Source organism: Prunus persica, chromosome G1 (genome assembly GCF_000346465.2).
Source record: "Prunus persica cultivar Lovell chromosome G1, Prunus_persica_NCBIv2, whole genome shotgun sequence".
Lineage (NCBI taxonomy): Eukaryota > Viridiplantae > Streptophyta > Magnoliopsida > Rosales > Rosaceae > Prunus > Prunus persica.
The window spans coordinates 36,417,406-36,427,910 of NC_034009.1; the positions used below are offsets into that span (position 1 = coordinate 36,417,406).

The 10,505-nt window shown below is 41.5% G+C and overlaps 2 protein-coding genes across 3 annotated transcripts; one reads left to right on the plus strand and one right to left on the minus strand.

The window, feature by feature from the left end:
* LOC18790586 lies at window positions 91–2,566 on the plus strand. Its single transcript, XM_007226587.2, has one exon. The coding sequence runs from the start codon at window positions 1,260–1,262 to the stop codon at window positions 2,391–2,393; it is 1,134 nt and encodes a 377-aa protein (XP_007226649.1). The 5' UTR covers window positions 91–1,259; the 3' UTR covers window positions 2,394–2,566.
* LOC18792996 (NADH dehydrogenase [ubiquinone] iron-sulfur protein 4, mitochondrial) lies at window positions 2,432–4,357 on the minus strand. 2 transcript variants are annotated; one of them, XR_002269725.1, is made up of 6 exons: window positions 4,091–4,342; window positions 3,898–3,986; window positions 3,508–3,637; window positions 3,371–3,400; window positions 3,045–3,114; window positions 2,671–2,763 (listed from the first exon to the last, which is right to left on the minus strand). XR_002269725.1 is itself a non-coding variant. In XM_020554947.1 (5 exons), exons 1-5 carry the CDS (start codon window positions 4,244–4,246, stop codon window positions 2,683–2,685), a joined length of 486 nt encoding a protein of 161 aa, XP_020410536.1. In that variant the 5' UTR covers window positions 4,247–4,357; the 3' UTR covers window positions 2,432–2,682. The 2 variants fall into 2 exon arrangements, 1 of the variants encoding a protein (XP_020410536.1); XM_020554947.1 differs by lacking the exon at window positions 3,045–3,114 and having other exon boundaries at window positions 2,432–2,763; window positions 4,091–4,357.

The following is a 10,505-nucleotide window of genomic DNA, read 5'->3' on the forward strand; positions in this document are numbered from 1 at the left end:
TTTTTTTCTCCTGATATTTACCAACTAGTGATCTAGTGTCTTTTTTTTCAACCAATTAGAATTACCAAAAAAGATCCTATAAGAATCCCAATAAGATTTTTAAAAAAACAGACAACAGAAAGTTAGTAATCCCAATAAGATTTAAATCTTGCAACCTAATAATATTATTTTTTTGTATATTTTTTTTATAAAAAAACCCACCTATATATTTTGTGTCGAATTAAGTGGGCTCTTGCTATTGGGCTATGACCATGAAGATTGATTGCAAAAAATGAAAAAAAACGCCCATGGATTGAAAACCCAACCTAACCAACCCATACGACCCAATGGCCTACGCCAAGCTTGGCATCCGGTCTTTGCGCGATACTTCCCACGCAACCATACTCAGTCTTGGCAGGCACCAAACGCAACCGCAAAAGCGCGCTAATGGGGAGTAGAGCAAAAGGACGCTTTTGTCAAAAGCAGAGAGAGAGAGAAAGAGAGAGAGCAAGGACCACGTTTGATCAACCGCCTCATTCGCGCGCCACGTGTAATCCCTCCCCTGTCCTCTCTCTCTTCCTGTACGTTTTAAACTCCCAATGACTCATCCTCCAATCAGATTCTATCTCATTCGGTTGCATGCAAATGAGAGGCATCGAGTTGACACGTACCAACACTGCCAAATATAACCGACCCAGAAAGGAGAGGCAGTTTCGTAATTTCCGGAGTAAAACAAAAACCACCCAAACCAATCGTGATAGGTGTACCCACGCATGGCGGCCAAACCCACACGCGTTATAATGAGAGGGTGTTTAGTTACAAGGGAAGGCATGCAAGCCAGGCGTCTGATTGGTGTGGTTGAGAGTCCCAGCTACACCCAGCCCTTGGGTTCAGTGGTCTATGTGAAAAAGTTACAGTGGACCTGTCCTACCAACAGTGTTAATTCCTGCAAGTAACTTATTTCTGAGCTCTCACAAACACGTACCCACCGTACAATTCCAAGTGGCACTCTCTGCTCTCTCTTTGCTTCATGTTGCCCTTCTCTCATTGGTCACTTGTCACTCTTAAAAACACCCGTTACAAGATCAATACCTCTTCAAAAACCACTGCAAGTCCTCCTCCTCCTTCCCCATCTCCTCTCTCACTTCCTTCTTCACAGCTCTCCTCTGGTTGCCTTCTGCATTCTCTCTCAAAAGCTCTCTTTTGGGTCTCCAGTGATCACCATTACAGAATAGCTGGTGGGGCTTAAACTTTTGCTGTCAAGAAAAGCACCTACGACCATGATCAAGACACTCAATCCTTACAACAGCAACACAGAGAAAACTGCTGAGATTATGTCCAGGTATAGGCCCATAGCACCTAAACCTGAGACCCCAGCAAACTCAGCAGGTGAGAATCCATCCTTATCTCAGAAGATCAGAGAGTCCCCTTACCTTAGAAACCTCTGGCCACAATTGCAGGCCAGACCCACCAGGACTAGAAAGAGAGGTCGATCTGCTCTGTCACCAACAACCTTCAAGAGGCAGAGGACCCATCATGTGTTTGGGTTTTCTACCCCTTGTCATGTAACATCTCCGGCTAAAAATCTTACCTTGGATGGTTTTGCTCATGCTCTTTCACAGCTTCCCATACCAACAAGCTTTGATGCAGTCAAAAGCACCAGTTTGATGACTCTGCCTCTTCTTCAATACCCTCCTCCTCCTCCTTCTCCTCCTCCTCCTCCTCCTACATCATCAGTTCCTGTTGTGACCAACCAAGCAATGGTGCCAGCTGAGTTTGAGTTAATTAAACCTTGTGAAGGAGAAGAGAAGCTGATAGATTTGAACACTGTGGCTGAAATTCCAGAAGAAAAAGATCTGCTGCAGCAACTACAAGGAAGTGCCCCTACCCCTACAACAATCAATGTCATAGCACCTCAGCCAGTTCGACCTGTGGGCTCCAGCATAAGTGTTGGGTGCATCAAAACAGACCCAAGCCTAGCCCCAGCAGAGCAAGCTCCTAAGAAACCAGAGGATGTTGAGGACGAGGTCGAGTCTGAGGCCCTGCCAGCAATCATATCAGATTCACACAACAAGGTGAGGATGGCAAACTCTGCTTACAAGGAGATGGTGGGCCAGCCAGAGTGTTCATGGCTCGATTCTATGGTGGCCAGTGATGGGCGTTTCGGAGGGAGCTCTTGCAAGAGGATCAGTGGGGAGGTCATACTTGAGCTTTCTGAGTCAGGGGTACCAGTTTCATCAAATGGGTTTTCATGCTGGGTGAGGATTGAGTGGGGAAATGAGATGAACAAGCATGCAATCAATGCTTTCTGTGATGTGATCAAGCTGTCCTGTGAGACTAAGGACTACCTCTTTAGTTGGAGGTTCCACACTCACAGCAAAGAGGGTTCTCAGTCCAGTTCTTCTAATGCTTGAAATGTCAAATGATGTAATTAAAATGTAGTGTAGCTAGCTCACTAGAAAGTGCACCTTCAGTGTCTACTATATATATTTTTTTTCATGTATATGCATATATAAGGAGTCTGAGGCTGAGTATATGCATAGTTTGGTCAGCCTTTTTAAGAGAGAGAAACTTGTTCTGTTGTTCATAATCACAATTATTTTCAGTTCAACAACATTACACAACTAACAACAGGGATGATATGAAATCAAGATTGATGACGAAACTAAGCATAGGTACTCATAGGCCTCCATAAGAGGAATGTCATATGCGCGCAGCATCCGCTGCACTCTTTTCACTCTTTGCAGGGCCCTTCCACTTGAAGTTGTCTGCATATGACTTAACCTACGCATGATCAAAAGCTTAAATTAATACATACTCCAGACAAACACCATACATAATTTGAAGTTGTCCCTGTTCCTAATCTATCTGACAATGAATCAATCTTCAATCTTTTTCTGTTTAAACCCCATTTCTCTTTGTTCACTCCATATTCTAATTCACTCTAACTTCCAATTCAAATTTTCACAATTTCTAAAAATACCCCATTATTTTCTCAAACTACCTTTAAATACACACTCAGCAGAAAAAAAATAAAAATAAAATAAAATTCATCAACCTCACACCTTGTTGTCTTGCCGTTCACCACTCTCACTCTAAGTTCATCTCAATTTCACATTGTTGTCAAATGTGTAACTGTATTAAAAAATTGAGAATAAACTAGTTGGTTTTGAGAGAGAAATGTTGACAGCTAAATTGATATGTAAGTTATCATCATCAAACATGAAGAATGGTGGGGTATGTATATAGATGTATTATGGTTAAGTACTAAGTTGGATGACTTTTTTGTTTTTTTACACAATTATAAAACTTAAATGCTTAATAATTTAAATATTAGAATGAAGAAAGAAGTGTATGGTTTGAATAGAAAAACTCAAAGAAAATTCCAAACCTTTAAAAGTGGTGTGTGGCGCTTCTTGACCTGCACAACAGTTGGGTGTGTCAAGAGTGTGCAATATTGAAGAATTTTACTTCAATTTGACAAGTACAAATAGAAACTTATCAGCAAAATTTTGAGGATGAACACACCGTATAGTCCCAACCATGTCTCTCAGCGAAGTCCTTTGCAGCTTCTTCACTTTCAAAAGTCAGTCCTGCCTCACCAACATTGGCATAGGGATCACCTGTGGAAGTCCAACCCATCAATGGGTTTTCCCACCTACACAAAATGCCAATGAAGCCATTCAACAGTAAATTGAATTCCAGATCAACAAATATTGCTTGTTAAAATTGTAAAAGAAAACAGAGCACAACTAATTGCATCATAGTAAATGACCAAATGTTAACTATATGGGATTGAACAAGCTGGGTTATGCCCCAACACTACAGATATATATAATAATTATGTAAAATCTGTGGAATTAACAATATTTATAGCCTAATTATGCATGCATAAGGTGCTCAATCCAACATACGCACTTTTGTGTAGAAAGAAAATTAATTTTCCATTTCCCGACTTTCCCAGAACCTTGTTGGGTTGCAGTTCGAGCAGGTGAATAGATTATAACCTGGGCACGCCCAAATCCAAATAACTCAAAATTAACTTCCTCTAAAAATAAATTTTCACATGAAAAGAAAAGTTTGAATTTTTTCAAGTGATCGAAGAGCGTACCCTTCGTCGTAGATGTTCTTCAGGGATTCCAGAGATGATGCCGATGTCATTGGTTCTGGTCTCCACCAACGCCTCTGATTGTGAAGAGAGCCATCTTGGCCGCGATAGCATTTGAGCTCGAGCAAGGTTCAAGCCCTGTCGTAGAGATCTCACCATTTTTGCACAGCAAAAGCTTCGAGGTTCCTCAGGCAAAAGCACAACAATGTTTCTGTGACGAAGCCCAATCGCCTAACCACGAGTGTATGATGTACCATGGGAATTACCAGAAGGTTCCCGAGAGTTGGCCCTTTTGCGCCATAATCATGCCACGTAATCACTGCACAACTCTCCCTTTCTTTTTTGTTTTTTTGTTTTTGTTTTTGTTTTTTCAAATAATTTTTGTGTAGAATGTTGGGAAATTTAACTTTTAATCACCAAATAAGGTGAGGATTTGATTTGATTTTCTTTAGAATGTGAGGATTTTGATTTTCTTCAATTACATCTGAACATTGAAATTACGTTTTTTAATAATAAATTTAAATTATGAATCTTACTTTTTTTATATAGTTCATTGGTAAATTGCAAAGTTTTTTTTTGTTTTTTTTATTTTTTTTGTTTTTTTTATTTTTTGTTTTTTTGTGCGTGTGTTGTAATTTTAAGTGATGGTTTCACTTTTTGTGAAATTTAGCATTAAACTTTAAATTGTCACACATGATCATCAAACACTAATGTAATATTTTAATGAACTTTGTTGAGGCCCAAAAAAATTCACGCTTCGGCCCAAATAAATGCTCAGCCCAATGCAATACCTTACCGAGAAGAAACCCAATTTAGGCACGCGAAAGTTCGCCATATGCGCTTGTACACATACCACGCCAAGCAAATAAACAACGCGCCATGCTACAAGCTTAAGTGGGCCCAAGCCACGCAAGATGCCCGGGGCTTGCTTGAGTGGGTTGTGGTATGGAAGGTAATAGGTCGTCATGAGGCCCATTGATGGGACGAGAAATGGAGGTTCCAGGTTGCTTGGGAGCCTCGGAACCCAAGCCCATTTCTTAAGCCCAAATATATGGGTGAGCAAAAAGGGAAAATAACCCAACCAAAATAACTCAACCAAAATTAGCCCAATCAAAGAATAGCCCAACCAAGAAGCCCATCATTCAACAAAAATAGACCATTTACTTAGTGAACCTTGGCCCATACAATTGCCATAGATGAACCACAAGCTCCAGCACCTAGCTGGAATAGAAGCCACGAAAAGGAAGTTTGAAAGTTCATTGAATAAGGCTGCTGGGAAGTGCCAGCACATGGGAATGGATCAAGTTCCAAAACAAAACACCAGAGAAACCAAGGGGTGTTAACATGCAAGCTACTAGGAAGAGAGACACTTTTCAAACCAACATACACATCCCAACTCCTTCCCTATCAAAACTGGTTATAAGAAAGAGTGAGAAAGAAATGAAGAAAATGGCTGGAAGTAGAAATCTTCTACTGAAGCAGCCGCAGGAAAGGAGGCCTTGAGCTCCAAAATCCCTGATTTTGTGCAAATAGATAGAGAAAAATCTCACTAAAACAGGAAAAGTCAAGAGAGGAAAGGAAAAGGGAAGGAAAACCTTGCTAAGTTGGGGAAGAAACCATTAGGGTTTCTTGGGGAATGAAGGTTTCCCGCAGCTATAAAAGGAGGTCCCCTCCACCTAGCAAAAACCAACCCAGGCTGAGAGAGCAAGCTCCCTCTCTTACTTGCAAAAATCCAGTAGCCCTATTCACTCTTCTTCTTCGTTCTTCTCTGTTAACAGACTATTTTCAGAGTCTGTCAAGCTGCCGGAAGAAGTAATGCCCTTCCTTTACCCCTTTTTAGCCAAGATCATCCTGCAAACCTTGTCTCCCTCATCTTAAACACTCCCATTTCTCCCTAGGAAGCCTTATTTTCCTCTTTGGTGCTCAACTCATGCTGACCTTGCTCCCATGCCACAATCTCCTCATGCTAAGCTAAAACTTTATCTGTAAGCAAGCATAAATCACCTGTAAGCAGCCATCATTTTCGTTGGTGAAGGTAACCAGAACACTTCCTAAGGCTTTACTGCCCTTTCGAAGTGCTTTTGAGGCTTAATTTTCGAACTCAGGCACATGGGGCAATTCCAGTAATTTCCCCTTTACGGCAGCCCAGCCTATTTGCAGCTGCCGGAAGAAAAAGACCCCCACATAAATTGGCGACTCTGCTGGGGATTAAGCCATTATCTTCATCAATGCCTCCAAGGAAGAAGGACAGAGCCAAGCTTGTCATTCAAACACCATCGTTGGAAGAGCTGCTGCTAGAAGCAATAAACCAAAGAAAATAAAGAGATAAGAGCATTCCTTCTTTCCTTTTCTTTTTTTGGCTATCTGCTTTGCAGAACAAACATGATATCGATTGCTCACATGCTCCCTTTGTTTATGCCTTAGATCTCCATTCTCAAGTAAAACAAGATCTTGTAAGAGGGCTGGGGGCTTTGGCAAATTCATCATTCATGCCTTTGAGCGAACTACACATGCAAACTCCAAAATACTTGGGGGTTTCGTGCCAAGCAAATCTGGAAAAAAAAAAAAAAAAGAAGAGTCAAAATTCAATTCCAAATGACTTGGGGGCTTCCTGCCAATTAAAAAAAAAAAAAGTCAAGCACAAGCACTTCAAAGTTTCTCATGCTAAACTAAGCTATGCCTTGGTTCCAAGAGTTGTGTGAACATTATTCACATCAGCAAGTCCAACTATATCATTCCAAGCCAAGTTACATTCTTCCAGCTCCTACTCTACAAGCAAAGAATTTATGGCACTTACCTCATTTCAAATCTTCTTAACCCCTGCCCTATTTCAAACATCATGCTAGTATATATGCTCCTTAACCCCCAAAGCTCAATTTATCCATGCAACTCAAGATTGAACAAGTCCTCTTCGGAACGCTGCTTGCATCACCTCCATCTTTAGCACTGCCCACAGAATGCCCTGACTTTCTATGCCAATCTCGGTTCCACACTCCACATGCTCTCTATTGGAGGCCAAAGATAAGAAAATCTTTCTTTTTCTTTCCTACCTTTTTAAGATTTCACAATAAAATATATATTATCATGCCATATGCCATACTTGTAAAAGCAGCACAAGCATGTCATCTATTCAAATATAAACATGTAATGATAAATTTTTTTTTTCTTATATATATATAAATCATGTTTTAGGCCAATACCAACAGAGTGAAGTTGGGCTATTCAGCTTCCTTTATTTCTTGTCTTTCACTTTGAAAGGAATACAAACACTAGGCATTTACACACTACTCAAAGCACGAGTATCATCACGTGCTTTAATAATTTCCAAAGCATCGCATGCTTGCATATTACTGAAAGCAACCTATGTTGGTTTAATATTGATGTGTGATTCATTCGTTAGTTAATGATGTTGGATGACATTCATTTGAAATCGACAAATATCAATTATATTCATTTACAAGCTGCAACACATGTATTATTTTAACCACCATCTGCTTTGGTCATGCAGAAATTATATATCTGTCAAGCACTTTGTCCTTTTAAAGACGATGAGTACACTTCTCTACACCTCAAGCCTCAAGGAGCATGGGACCCTATGTTCCTGCACCGATCAGCATCTCAACACGCTCAGTGGCGCCAAGCCATGCCAACAACAAAATTGTGCCATAGGAGATGGTCTAAAGAGGAATCATGCCAAGAAGAAACAATCCAACTCCAAAATCATGAAACTCAAACATTTCACTTGATGCAATCATTTCAAGCAAAACCAGATATCACAAGATCAAGCTTTTCAAGCAACACAATCAACATAAAAATGAGAACTTGGTGTTTCTAGCTGCCGGAAGCGCAGAGAAGAAGCCATGCTATCATGCCAAATTGTCAACATTGCAATAGAGGGATATCCTAAGTTCATCACGCCATGCAATGACCTAAAGCCATCGAAGGCTATTTGGGAGCCTTGTGGAAACATGGAAAAAGCTTACGGGTGTAAATATTCAAAACCTTCAAGTTATAGCACCCCATGGCCACTTACTGATGGATGGGAGAATGGTTCCAGCAGCAAAGTATTCACATTGGACATGCCGGAAGAACGCCACTTGGGGGCTTCATTTGGTTAGCAAGATTATCAAGAGACAGCTGCCGTAACCTCTCATAACCTCACAAAAGTTGAAGAAAATGCAATGGGTTATGAGCTGCAAATCACTCTTTGATTAGTTGGGTTATGATCTGTATAATGTAAAGCAGCAGCTGTGGCTCTGTTAAATATCTCTGCAGAGCATGACAGCCTACTGCAACACATGCCAAATACATGCCAATCTAAGCCATAACCTTTCATGCTATTGCAAGACATGCACACTCCTTGGCCCTTTCATACTTGGGGGCTTAATTTGATTGGAGTATTCATCAATGCAAAATGGCTCAAAGCCTTACTATTGTTGAGTTGCTTTTGCACCCAAAAAAAAAAAAAAAAAGCACGCCACTTAGCAGTAAGACATGCCAAGCAAAGTCACTTGGATGGGGTCCGGGGCCATCAACAAGCTGCACGCCAAAGCAAAATAATATGGGGGCATGCATTCTTGAGCTGCTGGAACAACGAAACCATTGTCCCCTTTTGATAAGCAACCAGAATATGCAAAACATCTAGGAATTTTACAAAGAACATGCATATACTAGTCAGACCCTTTTTAGGTATGACAAGAGGGTGTTTTTCAGGCCTAGTGGTCAGACAAAATTTTGGCAGCATATACCTTGTTTTTAAGGATATCCAACCTGTCAGAGAATCTCCAGCAGTTCATAAAAACAAATTTTGCCAACCAAGCAATATATATATATATATAAGACATGCAAATTACAACATGCCTCAAGCATTCAGAAATTAATACAAGCTCCAGTGATTCAACACTACATTACAAAGTTATAACGACATGGTCGTTAAAGTGTCCAAAAGAAAAAGAAAAAAAAAACTACAGTCAAAGCAAGATAAAACTGCACATGCTAAAGATCCATGCAGCCTATGGTCTCCAAGGGAACAGAACCATGTGCCAAGATAATCGATCACCAAGCCAAGAGGAGACAACCTGCAAGAAGAAGATGTGTGTCAAGACCAAGTGATGCTGGAAGGAGTAGCCTGAAAAAAAAAAAAAAGAGAAAAAAAAAAAGAGGAATTATATACCTTGAAGCTATGAAGAATGCCCAAAAAGAACGAAAGAAGCCCTAGGAGATGATCTGACTATTGCCTTTGGCACACACTCAGCATTGTTGGCAGAAATACCCTTAGCAAGGAGAAGGGCATGCACTTCCCTGCGCTGGCTGTCCAATTCCTGTTGCTTAATGTTCAAAATGTCGGCAGCAGCTTTCACCTCACTGGAACCATGTGATAATTTCATGCTATGAATGGCCCGCTCTCCAAAGACAGCACATGCTAGGTTCCTCACGAGATTAATGAGGAAGTCCACATGAAAGCCCAGAGTTATGGCCTCACATATCGCGTCCGCCAACAAAGTAGTTTGTGATCAGTAGTATCAAGGAGCTCCATGGTATCTATCCCATGAAGTACCAAGCCAAGAGTCCGGAAGGCGGCACTTCTCGAGGAGGAGGAGATGACCCCCGTGACCTCCATGAAACTCCCATATCGATCCATAAATTTCCTCAAAACCGCAACCGTCTCTGGATACACAAAAGTGCCTTGAAAGGGTGCCTAACCATCGAACTTGCGACAAAGCGGAAGAAGCTCATCGATAGATCAAAGGATCTTAGCACCACCATCAAAGAAGGCCTTGAACGCTATGAAGGAATTCTCTCAATCTTGCCAAGACATGCTTTTCCACATCACCGTCTTTATGGCTGTCATCAATAATCTCACCACGAGGCGGCGCTGCTGGAAGCTGTGGAGAGGTGCCGGAAGTTGTGTCGGATGTGTTTAGGAAAGGAAGCAGCACTGCTGGAAGCTGTGGATAGGTGCCGGCAGTTGTGTCGGATGTGCTTAGGAAAGGAGGCGGCACTGCTGGAAGCTGTGGAGAGGTGCCGGAAGTTGTGTCAGATGTGCTTAGGAAAGGAGGAGTAGGAGGCAGCACTGTTGGAAGCTGTGGAGAGGTGCCGGCAGTTGTGTCAGATGTGCTTGGGAAAGGATGAGTAGGAGGCTGCGCTGCTGGAAGGCGCAGGGCAGTGTCGGCAGCTACGCCGGACGTCCCAAGAGGAGGAGTAGGAAGTGTGTCCTCCGCGACTTGTGAGATGCTCTCAACCTAAAAAAAATTGGCAGCATGTACCTTGCACCTACCACAACCTGGCCTGTTAAAATCTCAAGCAACTCATGCATTTCAACCAAGCGGAGTGTACAAAACAAGCTGAAAATCTTTATCTCAATGCATTCCAAACCGCAACAATTCATGCATTTCATTATTTCCAACCAAGGAAAACG